The following is an 18,735-nucleotide window of genomic DNA, read 5'->3' as shown; positions in this document are numbered from 1 at the left end:
TGCTGAGGCATATTTAACAGATAATACATATGCGTATACAATAATAAAAATTTAGATCACATTCATGTAATGCCATCACACTTATTTCTCAGATTTCATATAAAAAATTTATATGAAAATAATATATCATTCAATAATAGATCATCAGATAACAGTTCCATTGTCTAATTCAGATCATACGGACCCTACGGTACGCTTACATTTAATTCGAACGTTGATTACTGCCATAGGGAAAAATCTCAATTTTTGGTCCACACGCCCGTGTGGATTCATACAGTCTAGATGGTTGACTCGTATAGTCCACACAGTTTAGCACACGCCTGTGTGCCCTACCTCAGTGTTGCACACAGCCTAGCATATGGCCGTGTAGCTCAAAACAGTGAGTTACATGGTCTAGCACACGCCTGTGTAACTTAAGACCCAAAATATATCTCACACGGCCTGGACACACGTCCGTGTCTCTGGCCTGTGTATATCTAATTTCAAAATAGTGAGTTACACGATCTGAATACACATCCGTGTCCCTAGTCTGTGTGCCTCCAATTCTAAAACAGTGAGTTACATGATCTGGACACATATCTCTAGCTCGTATGCCTCTAATTCTAAAATAGTGAGTTACATGACCTACCATACGGCCTGACACATGGCCATGTGGCTCACACAACCGTCTAGTGTCGACAACCATGTTTTTCGACCTCTGTTATTCGCAAGATTTCAAGGTTTCATTACACACCTGGTACAGGTTTGACATAAAAGCAGCACAAAACCTAAAAATGACAACCAATTGTCCAATTAAACAAAGATTTCCCAAAATGATACACTCGATTTAGCGCGTGAAACTGAATTATGCCAAAAAGATTTTATGCAAAAACCCCAAATTCAAAAATCACATTTACTTTCACACGATATAGCAAATTCGCAGACCTAAAGAATTGAAGGATTGTTATCCTCACGATCTTCGCCTAAAAGAAAACCAATTGAATGATTAAGTATAGAATTCGAGTAGAGATAAGTAGAACCAATTTTAACAAGAGAACGAACGATAGTGAACATTAACAAAAATTCAGTTACAAGTTATGCAATTATTCTTTCAGTTAAAGAACAATGAATAGCGCAACTTCTTGACAAAGCAACAACAAGATTTAACGGAGAGATTACAAAAATTAAAGAACAGAGAAGACTGATAGGAAGTAACAAGGAATAGAAGAAAAAGAAAAAGAAAGAAGAGGGAAAAAATGCAGAAGAAAGGAAAGAAGTTTTAATTTAGTTAACTAAAGAAAAAGAAAAATAACAATTTTTGAGGCATTACAGGAAAGATAAGGGGGAGAAGGGTGAAAGTTGGGAAAAGGTCTTTGTTTTTTTTGGAGAGAGTCTATATATCCAGAAGAAGGAGAATTGGAAAAAGAACTTTTATCTGAGCTATTTGCATGACCCTTTTATAGTGGGGGACAAACTTAGCCCGCGTCCTAAGATTGTTGACGGTGATATAACATCCTAGGATGAGACATGTTAGGGCGGCTAGTAATCAATTACTTTAGGTCTCCATGTGACCCTCATATAGTCTTAGCGGAGCTATCCATTTTCAAGGTTCGCCGAGTTGGGGTTCGAGAACTAGCCCAGGTTCGCATGTGTTCAGCTTTCCATAAATACAAAGTCTAGTTCACGAGGTACACTGTAAGGTCCGTGAAGCCTATTACACAAAGTATAACAATAAGAGATGTTGAAGTTAGTTGGTATAATATTTTCAATTCAAAAATTGAAGGTAGCCTTGGGATCAAGGATTTAGTTATTTGGAACAAGGCTTGTATAATACAAAACTTATGGTCAGTTTGGATGCAAACTGGTTCATTATGGGATGCTTGGGTTAATAATTGAATTCCAGAGGGAGAAAATATTTTACAAGCCAAGGAGCAACAATCTTATGGTTAGGCTCAAAAGAAATGGTTAGTGACAAATATGCTATCCAAATGCAACTCCATTGACAACCTAGCTTACATTTGACACATAGTGTAACTTGTCATATTTAGTTGGTATCTTTTGACGGAAAAACTTCAGCCTTTTTTTACTACACATACTTGAAAGATTTTTAGCAGCACTTTATTGAGTTGAAATGTGGGATAAATCAAGCCAAGCAAGAACTCTATGAAGACTTTAAATGTGATCGAGTTTTCTTATGTGAAGAGATTTGATTTCCAAAGAAGTCCACTCATTAAAAGATCTTTGTTACATTATTCCATATTGAAGACTTGATCAAGCTAGAATTAAGGAGATAAAGATTGACATTGATTGTTGTTTCAACAAGCCAATTCATGTTTATTTAAAAGAAAGCTTGTTATCATTATAACCCCACATACATCCAAGAATATATGTAGTCAGGTTAATTTACTTACAAACTGCCGCCCGTCAAAATTAAGAATTTTTTGTATCAAAAATGCTTTCGAACGGCTAGCAACAATGCTTAATCCACCTTTGACCATTATAGATTCAGCCAAAAGCATGGGCGATGGCTTGTTTTTTCTCTTATCTTTGGTTACGTATTTTTGGATGATTTGAACTTTGTTTAGATAAGATCTTGGATCAAAACTGGCTTTTGAGCAAGTGGGCAAAGCTATCTATTTGCATAATCCTAACCGTAAATACATCTTTGGGGCCATTTAGTATGGGCGGCATTACATCACCTGTTTTGGACTTGCTTTATGCCCATCATCATCATCATTTTCATCTACTAATTTCAACACTCTTCCTACATTTATAGATTTGAATTATTGTTTAAGGTGTTCGTCCATTTCTCCAAATTAAGAAAATACCATCCTCCAAATACTTTAAAAATGGATATAAGGGTTGCGTTGCCATGGCTTAGCCATTCGACTCCCACCTAGCTTAACAATACCCAAATTCTATCCAAAAAATTTAGAATCTTATACTATTATTGGCATCCCAAAAATCAAAATTGAATTCAATTATGTGATTATTATCTATTTCTTTTATTTGTAATTTATAAAAAATAAAAAATCACAGGATGTTAGAAAAGGTTAAAAGAAAAAACTATTAGGAGAAACTAATTTTTGGTAGTCAATTTATTGAAAATTCTTACTTGCTTTTTTTTTGGAAAAAGAAAACACACTCACACGTAAAAAAAGATATGGGTTTTCATTGAATTTTTTTTGGATGTAATCAGAGTATTCATTGTCAATAGCAATGATCAATCTTTTTGTCGTAAATATATTTTTAAGAGGTAAATAGTGACCATAAAATATATTCTATTTCCATTAACGAGGACTGAACCTCCTACCACATAATTAAAAAATGAGGTGAGCAACAACACACATCTTATGCTCAAGTATTCACTGAATTAAATTTGATAACAAAAACATTTTTAGTATCAAATTTTATCTTAGCTGACTAACACAACTTTGACTAACAAAGCTAATGTATGGTGAAATTAAAAACCAGTACTCGAGCCTTGTGACACCTATCTCCTTCTAAATTTATAATGATAAAAAATATTAATGGGCAAATCAAAGATCTAAAATTTAACACATAGTTGTTGTGAGAACCTTCTTATATGTACAAATTCATATATGGAAAACCCAACTTAAGAGAAAGAAAAAGGAATTTTCCAAAGCCCATTAAGGGTCCATTAGATCCATTGTTTATGGGCCAAGACTAACAATATGAGCCCATTTGGTTTAATCCATTGTCTTGATTAATTTATCGATATTTTTGGTTTGATTTATTTCGGTTAAAATACGATATGACTAATTTGATTCAAGAGTAGTATAATATGATTAAGTCAATTGATTATCAATTAATGAATTTTTTAATTAAATTAATACATTAAACCAATTTAATATATATTATTTTTAATTATTTTATAATCATCTAATACCAGCTAGCTCAAATCTCATAATAGCTAGGTTTACCAAATTAAAAAATATACATGTCTCTAAAAATTGAATGATAATGATGATGATAGTAATAGTGCTAATGAAAAAAGAATCTCATATACAGCCTACCATACCAATTTGCCAAAGTGTTGCTAAATTATTTTTAATAAAGGGTGACTTGTTCTTTAAAATAGAATTTTAAAACATTTGACCAACATATACAATTGTTAGGCAAATATCGTCTATTCACGTGCACTGGCATTATGATCTTAAATTAACATAAATAAAAAAAATTACAAATATTAATATTTAAACATTAAACTAAGAATTATCAAGGAACAATGATTAAACACTTTATTTGATACTGAAAATTTATAGATATAAAAAGGGATAATATAATATTGGTTGAAGGTTTACTTTTTTCGTAAATAATTTAGATTTGAATCATTGTGTACTGAAAGAAGAAAAAGGTGATATTATTTTATCTCCCTAAACTTAGCAATTAGGTCAATTTTGGTAGTTGTAATTTTTTTTGTTTACTTCGGTATTTGAACTTGGTAACTAAATCAATTTTGATCCTTGAACTTGAATCGATGATGTGACCAATGTTCTTGGAACATGCTTAGATTGCTCAACTAGACTGATTAGATCAAAAACCAACTGGTATACTGGTTTGAATAAAGGGGTTGAACTGATTGAATCGAAAACTACTTGAAACCGGGAAAAATAGAAAACTTGGACAAAAACCGATAGTTAAACATGTTGAACCGGTTTAATAAAATTTTTATTTCATATTTTTAATTATTTATTTAATTATTGTGGTCTATTAGTTGAACCAATCAAACCGATTAAATTGGAAACCTGTGGTCTGGTTGACTCAACCACCAGTCCAGTTATTAGAATATTGTATATGGCGTTTTAAGATTGTACCACGTCATCACCTAAAAATTTATATAAATTCTTTAATTTTTAAATAATGATGTAGCATAATCTAAAGTATTGCATCATCAAACTTTTATAATTTTCAAATTCAGAGACAAATACTTTTATAACTTTCAAATTTAAAGACAAATGATCTATTTGTCAAATTCAGATATCAAAATAAATAAAAAATATAAATACTAAAATAGGTCTAGATATATTATCCCATATAAAAACGTGTTTAGATTTTCTTTCCGACAGTATCTAAATAAATAATCAAATTCGCACATTTGACATTGAAAAATATTGGAGCCCTAAGTTTGGCATGTTGCATGGTTTTCCATTGTCAAAAGCTAGTAGTGGGGGTGGGGGTGAACCATAAGCTAGCTAATGGTCCATGAACTCAAAAAAATTGTCAAATTTCTCTTTTTGTTTTCTAGAAATGGTGTGGAACTATACAACTCAATGATTTTTTGTTTCTAATGGCTAAGAAAAAGTGCATACTTTGAATTTTACAAGCAAGTTGACAAGACAATGCAAAAAAGGCCTTTTTCAAGCTTCTCATTAATGTTTCATATTCCATCTTCAACAGTAAAATAATTAAACCACACGGCCAATCAAAATTCAACTTTCAACTATACTGTCATATCAAGTGCATTAAAATCCTCAGGATAAAGGGAGAAAAGTCCCATTAATTTTTGGGTTTCCTTTTTGAGTGGATTCATGCATGATTCTATTGATTTTAATGAACCAAGAAGAAAACAAAAATTAGAGTTATTTTGGTGGTTGAAAAAGATATGAATATGGGCTTAGGGTAGGCTAGAGAATAGACAACATCCAAAAATACATCTTGATCTGATGTGGAAGAGATGTTCTACCTATAAAGTTTATGATCGAGATCGAATTTTTGAGGAGTAAGTAGTAATTCTTTATTTGAATAAATTTTTTTTAATGTAATGTATATGTGTATAGTATAGGTATGTCTCTATTTATATGTGTGAGTATTAATTTTTAGTAAAAAAATAATCCAAAAATAGATTAAAATGCTTTAATTTGAAGAATTTGTTGATATTGAAATATACTTGTGTTTTTGCAATAACTTGATAGGATATCTACGAAAGCTTACCTTTTCTCTTCTTTTCCCTCGAAGTAATTGAACAAAAAACTTTTCTATTCTGAGCACTGCAATGCTTTTTTCATGAGTTCTATTTTTATTCGATAAAGAGAAAATGATTAATTTAAATATGAAAATAAATACAAAAAACAATGTAATAAATAGGACATGCAACTATATAATAAACGCAACTTGTTTAGATATAATTACATGTTTAATACGGTAAATCTTTATATGTAAGATTTATTTGGGTTGGCAATTTAATAAAGAAAAATTTTGAATTTGATTATGTGTTATTATATTGAAGATAATTTGGCCAATTTATGGAAACCAATCCTTGGTATTTGAATGTTAGATTGGATTTGTGTGAATCAATTAAAATTTTGGAATGTGGAGATGTGATCGAGATAGGGCTGTTGATTTTGGAAAGCATATCTTTGAGTGATTTTATTTTGATTGTCATTAATGTAATAACTATTTTCTATAAGTTACTTTGTATTCACTTAGATTTTATGTTAGCAAACCGAAATTGAATATATGCTCTGAGGCTTGTTTAGGTTATGTAATGAGAGCTTATTGAGTGCATTCTAATATATTCAATTTGAGGAACTATTTTTACAGAGAGTGCAAATTGTTATTGTAAACATTGTTGAGTGTCTACTGCCCAAGTTTTCAGGAGAAGGATTTGGAGGTTAGTGGTCTAGTCTTTAGGTAGAAAGATGAGATCTTTATACTTGGGGAGTGATAGAGTGTAAATCACTTGTATTGTGGATTAAAGATAGTGCAATTACTCATTGAACTAGGCTACATAGATGTAGGGAATCTGAATTGCATTAACAAACTTTGGTGTTATTTCTATTTTGTTTGCACAATTTTTCGCAATGCCAAGCCGTAGTAGTCACTGTAGTCTACCACTTTTGTAACTGTCTGATTTTCAATGGTGTCGAAAACGAAAGTTTTAGAACCCCATTTCCATAGTTTGAGTCTGTAAATATTAATTAATATTTACGATGTTAGTATTAAATTTTATTAAAGTTTGGTCATTTAATTTTATTGAATTGATAGTTAACTAAGGTATAGAGACTAAGTTATAGAAGTTTATCGCTATAGATTTTTAAATAGCCAAAAGATCAAATGTGTAATTAGACCATGTTAAATAGTCAATCAGTGGTGGATGATGACGAAATCCACTAACTTATGTTAATTTGGCTTAAGGTTAAATTAATTAAGTTTAATTAAGATAATTAGTAATTAATTAAGTTATAATCTTAGTATAAAAGCTAAAATTAAAATAAAACTAAATCATTTTCTCTCCATCTTCTTCTTTTTCACCGAATATAGAAGGAAGAAATAGGATTTGAAGCTTTCAAACTTTCAACCCTTGAATGTTATGTTCAATTAAGTCATTTTCTTGTAATTTTTATGTTTTTTAGGTAATGGGAGCTTGATTTAGATAACCTATGTACCAATTTTTAAAATTGTTAAAATCTTTGAAAGTTGTCATTGATGATTTCTTGATGAAATGGGTGTTCAATTATTAGAATTTAAGCTTAGATGAAAAAGAACTCATTTTGTAATGTTTAATTGTTAGTTTTTGAACATAAAGACTAACGTGTATAAATTTCGAAATTGATATAAAAATTCTATAATAATAGACAATGGAAGGTAATAGAAGGATGTGATTAAGATTTGTTTTGGAATCGAAGCTCAAAATTTAAAGTTATGGCTATTTCAGTTTTAAGGACTAAATTGAAAAAATACAAAACTTTAGGCATATTTGAAATAGGAAATTAAACTAGTTCATGCATAGTATTGGATGACATAAAAGTATTTGGTATTGATAGAATGAATTGAATAATTGTATAGATCGGGAATTGAACCAAACTGGAGATAACCAAGGAAAAGCCAAAATTATCGATTAGTCCTTGCAAATTCAACTTGTTGGTTTATTTGACCAGGTAAGTTTATATGGTATGATTGTGTTTAAATTTTTGTGTATTTGAATTATGAATATGTGTATGTTTAGTTGAAATTTGGATTGTTTGTGATTTGGTACAAAAGGTTAGGTATGGGATAAATTGTAAAGAAAGGTAACATGAGATGAAAATTCTCGAGTGAACTTAATAAAGGTTTTGTGCACACTGATACGGATTGATTATCGATGATTATCGAGATCTAGCATTTTTTGCGGACTCGAAGATACATGTGACATAGGTTTAGCTTAGACTAGTAACTTGATGTTGTTTTAAAGGTTTAGTCTAGACTGATAACCTTAAATGTATATTTTTAGCTTGACCAAGCAATCGAATGTATCATTAAAGGTTTAGCGTGAACTGATTAATTGACACAAATACATATTTTCAGCTTAGACGAGCAATTGATATACCGGAGATACTTGTGACACAGGTTTAGCCTTGATTGGTAACATGATGTCAATTTAAAGGTTTAGCCAAGACGAGTAACTTGAAATGTATATATATTTTCATCTTGGATGAGCAATTGATATATCGAAGATACTTATGACACAAGTTTAGCCTAGACTGGTAACTTGATGTCAATTTAAAGGTTTAGCCTAGGCTAGTAACTTGACATTTGTATATATATATTTTCAGCTCGGACAACTAATTAATGTATCGAAGATACTTCTGACACAGGTTTAGCCGAGACTGGTAACCTAATGTCAACTTAAAGGTTTAGCCAGGACGAGTAACCTGACATGTGTATGTATATTCAACTTGGATAATTGGTGTAGCAAGATACCTGTGTATGACATGAATTTGATATTCAAATGATTAAATATTGAATTGATTATGAATATGGTAATGAAAAGTTTATTTTAGCGGATTGAAATGATATATGTTTGAATTATCATTGATGTGATTATATGTTAAACTCACCTTATTGATATGTGTTATCATGTTTAGCAAATATTGCCAAGTTAAGTAGCTTAGTGATTAGTTGTAATATGAGGTAAGTTTTTGTTTCATGCCTAAGAATTTACTAAGTATTCAACATGCTTATCCCATTGTTTTACCTTCTCTTTGTAGATTGTCACTTTGCAGAATGTGTCAAGCGAATCGCCTAGAATTTCAAACTATCCCATTTTTGAATCGGTAGCTTTTCAATTGTTTTATGTTAGGAGTTGTGGCATGTATATAGGTGTCATGAAGTGTATGTATCTATATGTGAGTATGTATACTTGTCTAAGCTTGTTTTTACCATTACCTAGCATGTTTAAATTGAATTTTAAATGTTGTATTGATATATGGTTGAAATGCATGATTTGACAATAGTTGATGCCTAGTTATAATGGCATATTTTTGGTTGATATTTTTGATAAATGTATGATGTTTTAAAGGGCATACTTTGAGATAGTGTATCAATGGTAAGGCTACGAATTATTAGATAAAATGACATTGAATTATTTAGGTTTGAATGGTGAGTAATGTGATGATTCCCTTATTAAGGACATGAACCATGGTGCTTGAACTATTAGGCATGTGTTAGAATTGAGCGACCCGGATCCTTATTTAAATAAAATACAGTGGTAAAATAAAATAAAAGTAAAATCCATATAGAATTACACTTCTTTTATTTTATTTTAGAATAAGGTTTTTTAAACCTTATTAAACTCCATCTATTTGGTATTGATTAGAATAAGGTGTTTCAATCTTACTACACTCCTATTAGAACATGGTTTTACAAGCCTATAAATAGACAAAGCCTACTCCTCCTGTAATCATTCGAATTCAACATAGTGAATTTTTTTCTCATTTGCTCGTGTTTTTTCTGAAAAGGTTTTCACGTAAAAATCTATGTGTTCTTTATTTTTTTTCTTTTTTTTGTGATATATTGTCATTATCGACATTCTATTTTTTACAAATTGGTATCAGAGCTTTCGGGTTGTTTATCTCAATCACAGTAATGACATCTTTGATGAAATTTCACTGTTGGATCGCAACACCAGATTCGTGTTGTGACAGGTAAAAATGCAGACAGTTCTTGCACAGATAGACTCGGAGGAAACCCTGCTAGGATTAGATAAGATGCTTTCGACATTGACAGGGGAAGAGAAGAAGCATAAGGATCAAAAGTCGTTAACACGGTTACATCTGCATTTGTCTAATGAAGGTTTGCAGGATGTAATAAATGAGAAGACCGTCGTTGCATTATGGAAGAGGCTAGAACAAATATGTATGTCGAAAACTCTAACCAGCAAGTTGCATATGAAGCAGCGTCTTTATGCTAATCGTTTGGAGGAATGTGCAATTATGCACAAATGATTAACAGTGTTTAAAGAAATTCTCTCAAACTTGGAGGCCATAGAGGTTCAATATGATAAGGAAGATTTAAAGTTGATTCTACTTTGTTCATTGCCCATGTCTTATTCAACCTTTAGAGATACGATTTTATATAGCCACGAGTCTCTCACAATTGATAAGGTTTATGAGTTTTTGACCTCGTATGATAAGATGAAGTATATTGTGGTTAAACTTGACTCTTAGGAAGAGGGTCTCATAGTTCGTGGGAGACAAGGTTGGAATGCTGATGATAATCGAGGAAGGACACAGGAATAGAATCCTCGTGGTAAATCTAAAGGTAGATGAAAGTCTTCAAATAGAGGTAAAACTTGTAACTTTTGCAAGAAGAAAGGGCACATTAAATATGAGTGCTATAAGCTATAGAACAAGATCAAAAGGGAGGCTGCGAATCAAAAGGAAAAACAACTAAAAAAATCTGATGAAACTGATGTTGTAGAAGACTACAGCGATGATGAACTTTTAGTCGTTTCTGTCAACATTTCTAAAGTAAGCAAGAAGTGGATCCTTAATTCGGGCTACACCTTCCACATGAGTCCCAATCGAGATTGGTTTACCACTTACGAAATAGTGTCTGAAGGTGTTGTTTTGATGGGAAATAATGCTTCGTGTAAAATTGCAGGTGTTGGAATGATTAAAGTTAAGATATTTGACGGAGTTATCAAGACACTTAGTGACGTACGACATGTTCCAGAATTGAAGAGAAATTTAATTTCGTTGAGTATCCTTGATTCAAAAGGTTACAAATACACAGCTGAAAGTGGGGTTTTGAATATTTCTAAAGGTTCCCTCATTGTGATGAAAGGACAGAGAAAGACTGCCAAGTTATATGTTTTGTAAGGTTCTACTGTAACTGGTGGTGCAGTTGTCGCTTCCTCTTCCTTGTCAGATGATGATATTACTAAACTTTGGCATATGCCTCTAGGACATATATGAGTGAGAATGGCATGGCAGAATTGAGCAAAAGAGAACTTCTTGGTAGGCAAGGAATTTGCAAACTGAAGTTCTGTGAGCACTGCGTTTTTGGGAAGTAAAAGAGAGTTCGATTCACCAGAGGAATCCATAACACGAAGAAAACGTTGGATTATATTCATTCTGATTTATGAGGGCCATCCAGCGTCCCTTCAAGAGTGGAGCTAATTATATGCTAACTTTTATTGATGATTTTTCCAAAAAAGTTTGGGCATTCTTCTTGAAGCAGAAAAGTGATGTGTTTTTCGCATGTAAGTCTTGAAAAACTATGATTGAAAAACAAACGGGAAAGTAAATAAAACACCTCCACATAGATAATGGCTTAGAGTTCTGTTCTGATGAATTTAATGAAATATGCAAGTCAAAAGAGATCGTGAAAAACTTGACAGTTTGTCATACTCCACACCAAAACAGTGTTGCAGAACGAATGAACAGGATGATCATGAAGAAAATTCGATGTATGTTGTCGAATGCTAACTTATTAAAGTTTTTTGGGTCGAAGCAGCCTCTACTGCATGTTTTTTGATCAACCGATCTCCATCCATTGCCATTGAGAAAAAGACTCCACAAGAGGTATGGTCTGGTAATCCTGCTAATTATTCTGATTTAAAGATCTTTGGGTGTCCTGCGTATGCTCATGTTGATTATGAAAAATTGGAACCGAGATCCATTAAATGTGTTTTTCTTAGTTATAAAGCTGGTGTAAAAGGAAGTTATGGTGTCCTAAAAATAGAAATTTTGTGATTAGCAGAGATGTTGTTTTTGATGAAACTGATATGCTACCTAACTTATCTCTTAAAGACTATTCCAATAAAGAACATAAAAAGTAGAAAGAGCTTCAGATTAATCTAGAATCTACAACAAAGTCGACTCATCAAGCCAATACAAAAATTCAAAATAGATTTGCTTCTTCACCATAATACTCTATCACAAAAAACAGAACTAGAAGAGAAATTAAACCTCCAAAAAATTATGCCAAGGCTGATCTAGTTGCTTATACTTTAAATGTGGCTGAAGATATAGATGCAAACCAAAAGCCATCTAATTATTCTGAGGCGGTTAGCTGTGAAGACTTAGAAAAGTAGATGTTTGCTATGCAAGAGAAGATGGAATCACTCCATAAAAATAGAACATGGGATCTTGTGAAACTTCTTAAAGGTAAAAAGGTTGTTCGTTGTAAATAGGTGTTTAAAAAGAAAGAAGGGACTCCAGGAGTTGAAGAACCCAGATATAAAGCAAGGTTTGTTATAAAGGGTTACAGTAAAATTCCAAGAGTAGACTTCACAAATGTGTTCTCCCCAATTGTGAAGTATAGTTCAGTTCGAGTTTTGCTTGGTATTGTGGCCATGTATGATTTGGAGCTTGAGCAGCTAGATGTAAAAACTGTATTTTTACATAGAAAATTTGAGGAGGATATTTACATGCAACAACCAGAGGGTTTTACAGTATCAGAAAAAAGAGGACTATGTTTACTTGCTGAAAAAGTCCCTTTACGGTTTGAAACAGTCACCAAAACAATGGTACAAGAGGTTTGATTCCTTTATGACTTCTCATGATTTCAAAAGAAGTAGCTTTGACAGTTATTTTACTTTAAGAAAAATAATGATGATTCTTTTGTGTATCTACTCCTTTATGTTGATGACATGTTGATAGCAATAAAAGATAAATGAGAGATAATAAAGGTTAAAGCCCAACTAAGTGAAGAATTTGAGATGAAAGATTTGGGACCAGCAAAGAAGATACTCAAAGATAGAAAAGTAATTAAATTGTACCTAAGTCAGAAGGGGTACATTGAGAAAGTTCTTTTTAGGTTCAATATACAGAGTGTTAAACCTGTTAGTATTTTAGTAACCATTTCAGACTTTCATCAGCTTTGTATCCACAATCAGATGATGAGATTGAGTACATATCACATGTTCCATATACTAGTGCAGTGGGATCTCTCACGTATACTATGATTTGTTCACGTCCAGATTTATCATATGATGTTAGTACAATTAGTAGATACATAGCGAATCCCGGTAAAGAACACTGGAAAGCAGCTTAGTGGATTTTAAGATACTTATGAGGTACTACGAATGTTTGCTTATAGTTTGGAAGAATTAGAGATGGGGTCATTGGGTATGTTGCTGCTGATTTTGCTGGAGACCTTGATAGAAGAAGATCTCTCATAGGTTATGTCTTTACAATCGGAGGTTGTGCAATTAGTTGGAAAGTAACTTTGCAAACTACAATCACTTTTTCTACCACTGAAGTTGAGTACATGGCGATTATTGAGGCTTGTAAAGAAATCATTTGGTTGAAGGGACTCTTCAGTGAACTCAATGAAGACCTTCAAATCAATTACAATATTTTGTGACAGTCAGAGTGTTATCTTCCTTACAAAAGATCAAATGTTTCATGAGAGAACAAAACACATTGATGTTCGGTATCATTTTGTTCGTGATATTATTGCTCGTGGTGATATTGTTGTGAGCAAAATTAGTACTTATGAAAATCCTGTAGATATGGTGACTAAGTCACTTCCTATAACCAAGTTTGAGCATTGCTTAGACTTGGTTGGTGTTCATTGATAAGGCATAAAAGTAACATATTTTTAATCTCATTCTTGGTGCGTTTTTGGATAATTTATTATGTAAATTAGTGAATTTGATGCTCCTAATCCTTTAAATTCATGTTTTTATACTTAGGTTAACATAAGGGAGTGAAAGAAGCAAAAAACAAGCCAAAATCAGACAAAAAGAGTTGTTTTTAGGATCCACACGGCCTGGGCATTTCCACACGGTCTAGGCACACGCCCATGTGCCATCCCATGTCAATTTCGCAACCTGCATCCCAGGGAATCGAAAAAACCCAATTTTTAGGCTTCCTGAGCATTCTAAAGTCTATAAATACCAATTAGAAGAAGATCTAAGGGGGCACTCAAAGAAGATTGACGAAAACACTCGAAGAATGCCATCAGAATCAACTCGGAAGCGGATCTCCATTAAGATCGAAGATCTCCTTTTAATTTCTTTTGAAGTTTTAATGTCTTGTGGTTATCCTAACTTTGATATATTTCTATTCAGGATTATGAACTAAATTCCTTAGATACTCAGGGAAGATGAAACCTATGATGAATCTTACTATTTGATTTCTGATTTACATGATAAATACTTGATTCTTGTTCTCAATTATGTATGCTTATTTCTTATTTTAATATTTCCAGAATATTAATTCATGTTTAATATGCTTATTTCAGTGGAGCAAAAGTCTATGTTTAAGAGTATATCTAGCACAATTGAGTTGCATGCAATCCTATAAATAAGACGACATAAGTCTACTGGATTAGAGTCAAATCTAATAGGAGAATCCATAGATTGAGTTAATGCGACGATAGGGGTTTTAATTAGAAAGAAATTTCAATTAATCAACCTAGAGTCAGTTGTTCTTACTCTCGAAAGAGAGATTAGCATAACTTAGGAATTTCTACGGACCAAGACACAAGTGAATAAATCGTTTAATTCAGATTCAGAATAATAGGTGAAGTATAGGTGGATTCTTTCCTAGGTATTATCTTTCTCATTGGTTATCTTTGATTATTTTCCTATTTCATTCTTTGTTGCGTTTGTAGTTAAATTAAATTAGTAAATTTAGATTAAAAATAATCAATTCAATTCATCAACTAAATAATAGAAAAACGGTAATTACTAGTACTTTTAGTCCTCGTGGATACGATATTCCCTACTCACTATAGCTATTCTATTGTTCGATAGGTGCACTTGCCTTTGTCATAATTATAGTTAGTTTAATAACCATCATTCATTGTTGAAGTTAAACCCTTAAGGGGTTTTATGTAATAGGTGGAGAACTTGTTCGTTGAGTGTTCACGATGAAGAACTTGTTCATTGAGAATTCGTGTCAAGGTGGAGATTGTTAGAATTAAGTATCCTAAATCCTTATTTAAATAAAATACAATGGTAAAATAAAATAAAAATAAAATCCATATAGAACTACACTTCTTTTATTTTATTTTAGAATAAGGTTTTTTAAATCTTATTAAACTCCATCTATTTGATATTGATTAGAATAAGGTGTTTCAATCTTACTACACTCCTATTAGAATATGGTTTTACAAGTCTATAAATAGACATAGCATACTCATCTTGTAATCATTTGAATTCGACATAGTAAATTTTCTTCTCCTCTGCCTGTGGTTTTTTCCCAAAAGGATTTCCATGTAAAAATCTATGTTATTTATTTTTTCTTTCTCTTTTTTTTTGCGATATATTGTCATTACCGACATTCTATTTTTTACAGCATGTTTGGATATGAATTTGGCATGGATAAGTTTGGTGTTTGGTAGGTTTGTTTGGAAGACATTTGGATAATTTGTAATTGTTGAACTTATTTTGAATTGATCTTGTTTTGAATTGGTAAATGACATGTTTTTAGTAGGAAATGTATGTATTTGGCATGCTCTTGAGTGATCAAATGGAACGGCCTTTGATAGGTTTAGTTGAGAGTTCTGAAATAGGTACCAAATAATTCATTTTTACCAAAAATAGAGTCTACGTCCCGACGAGCAATATTTCTCTTCGAAACGTTGATCAACAATGAGTCACGTTGCGACATTGAGTGGATTGAGATCACAACGTGACAAAATGTTTGGCGACGTCACGATGAGGGGGATGTGACGTCACGACATGGACCCTAAATTTTTAAAATTTTATAATTTGGACAAAAATATAGGCTCGAAAAATGGGTTTGGACAAAAAAATAAGGTCCATTTAAAAAATGGGTCAAGTCTCGAGTAAGACATTTTTGGCCCGAGCTCTGCCCGGCCCAGCCCAACCCGAATTTACTAAAGGACAAATTTTTTTAATTTTTTTAATATTATTTTCTTGTTATTTTCTTCCTATTTTGCTATAATTTTACTATTATGTTGCTACTATTTTGTTGTTATTGTTTGGATATTGTATAAAACTTATTTTATTGTTAATTTTGTTATTATTTTAAAGACATTTGTTAATTCTGTTATTATTTTAGAGACATTTGCTTGTTAAGTTGCATCTATCTTAGTGTTATTTAAATATACATATTTTTTAAAATTTATTTTCAATTTGTTGGGAAATATTTATTTTGATGTTTTTAATATTTTTGATATATTATATATATTTTAAAATTATATAAAAAATAATATAAAATTAATATGGGCGGGCCGGGTCGAGCTCGAGTTTTTTAACATTTTTATCCGGGTAGAGATTGGGTAAAATTTTAGGCCCATTTTTTGGGCCGGGCCCAGGCTTAGGAAACAGGCCTAAATTTTTAGTCGAGCCCGGCCCAGCCCGACCCATGCTCACCTCTAATTGAAGTTCAGATTTGATTATTTAACATATTGTTTAACATATTATGTTTGGAATGATTACTATCTGTATGACTGACGATAGTTGCTCTGAAAATGAAATGCAGCATCCCGTAACTCGAACCCAACAATCGGATCAGGTGAGAGTTGTTGCAACTTTCATTACATTTGTTATTTTAAACAAACAAGAAACTTAAGGTAACAATACCCTTTTTTTTTTGAGTTAAATTTTACCCTCAATATTTAAAAAAAAGAGTTCAATTGTTAACTTTTTAATGGAAATTCTAACTAAAATGTTAAATTCTTAATAGGACAACCCGTATGGCAACCCACATGTACTCCATACTAATTTTATGATCTTTTTAGTGTTTTTTAATTTTTATATATTTTTAATACTTTTATAATTTTTAAATAATTTAATGACATGTCATATAATACTTTCTACTATGCAGGTTGTTATGTCAAATTGTTACAAAATTAATGTTTTAATTAGTATTTCCTTTAAAAAAATCATTTAACATTTTATAAAATGTCAAAACACAAATTTAACTAAAAAAAAGTGCGAAATTCAGCTGTTACCAGCCCTGTATTAGCATATTAGTTTTGCCATCTTGAAATACATCTTCAAACAAAGGAATGACAATCCCCTAAAGAGAAACATTATTAAATAGCCAAATAATTTAAGGAAAAAAAAGATAAAATGTGGTATTAGAAAAAAAAATGAAGAAGAAGAAGAAGAAGAAGCAAACTTACAATTAAAAAGACATACCAAATATATACTTTATTTATGTTTAAGATTATAAAATTTTCAAAACAATCCAAAACTTAAAATCACAAATGGAAGAAACAAACACCAAGACAAAAGTAGGAAAAAGAAAAAAAAAGCCTCTGATTGATTATGTTATTAAATTAAATCATAATCAACAACAACAAGCATATACATACATACATATATATATATGAAGTGGATTGATGGCTAAAGAAAAAACAAGAAATTTGAAGCTCATGGATTGTGGTTTTGAGTATAGATATAGTCAGTATGAGCAGCAAGAGTTCTTCTCATCAAACACTCTTCTTCTGCAACTCCTTCACAGCTATCTTCAACTTCAACAACACCCTATAAGAACAAAAAAAGTTAAAACCCAGAAAAGCAAATATCAAATATAAGTTGAAATAGAGGATATGAATGGAGAAAGAAATGAAAGTGATGAATTGAAATTTTAAGTAACCTGAGCTTGTTGTTGTTGGGTATTTGCAGGGAAAGGTGGACCAGTGCGAGCTGCAGAGGATAGAGTGGAAACAAAGAGGGTGAGGATGAAAAGGGTGGCCAGTAATTTAGCCATAGCTTTGCTTTAATGAATAGAAATAGCAGAGCCAAAAGGGTGTCGCAAGATATGATATGGGAAGAAGACAGTGGTGGTGATGCTGGTGGTGGTGGTTAATATATAGAGGTAAGATGGGATTGGGGAGGGAAGACTTGGAATTTAATAATAAGTAGTTTCTTTTTTTCCTCTTTTAAGAAACAAGAATATGCTTTGGAATTGTTTTCTCTTAATGTTTATGTTTGCAGAAAGCTCTGTTTTTGGTATGTTATTTATAGCATAACTTAACCAAACTTGCCTTGGTTGAAGGGAAAATAAAAGAATGACCTGGGGTTATTATATGTATAAGGTGCAAGAAAATAATTAAGATTAAAGATGCTAAATTATCAGTAAGTTTAAGTTTTAGTCATTTTATTTTAAAAAGTTACAAAATAATTATTGAATTATTCGAAAACTATTCAAAAGTTTTTATTTGTCACTAGGCTATTAAGGTTTTTTTTTTTACTAGCAAGCTTCAAGTAACGATTTGGCAATCAGTACAAAGGATCAATAGTTATCGGCAAGTAGAAGAACATATCTAAGATCCTAGTCGATCAATGTTAAATATTAAAGAAAAAAGTTATTTGAATTTTGGTTCGTAAAATTATGACATTCAAAGTTATTTTATGAAAAAACTGAATGCAAAACAAAAGGGAAATGAAAGTTTTCAATTAATGTGGGTGTGAACAAAAAATATCATACAATAGTAATTTTAACAACACAATGATATAAATGAAAATTTTCTAATAGTTCAGCAACCATTTTATAACTTTTTGAAGTTGAGTAACCAAAATGTAAACTTACTAACAGTTTAATA

The 18,735-nt window shown here is 31.6% G+C and overlaps 1 protein-coding gene across 1 annotated transcript; it reads right to left on the bottom strand.

Moving 5' to 3' along the window:
* Positions 1–17,323: 17,323 nt before the first annotated feature.
* On the bottom strand, positions 17,324–18,189 carry LOC107940929 (phytosulfokines). Its single transcript, XM_016874396.2, has 2 exons — positions 17,787–18,189; positions 17,324–17,674 (listed from the first exon to the last, which is right to left on the bottom strand). The coding sequence occupies exons 1-2, from the start codon at positions 17,898–17,900 to the stop codon at positions 17,561–17,563; spliced, it is 228 nt and encodes a 75-aa protein (XP_016729885.1). The 5' UTR covers positions 17,901–18,189; the 3' UTR covers positions 17,324–17,560.
* Between the last annotated feature and the right edge of the window lie 546 nt (positions 18,190–18,735).

The sequence above is a fragment of the Gossypium hirsutum genome, chromosome A02 (assembly GCF_007990345.1).
Source record: "Gossypium hirsutum isolate 1008001.06 chromosome A02, Gossypium_hirsutum_v2.1, whole genome shotgun sequence".
NCBI lineage: Eukaryota > Viridiplantae > Streptophyta > Magnoliopsida > Malvales > Malvaceae > Gossypium > Gossypium hirsutum.
Note: the sequence above shows the minus strand (reverse complement) of the source record. Positions and strands in the feature narration are given on the sequence as shown.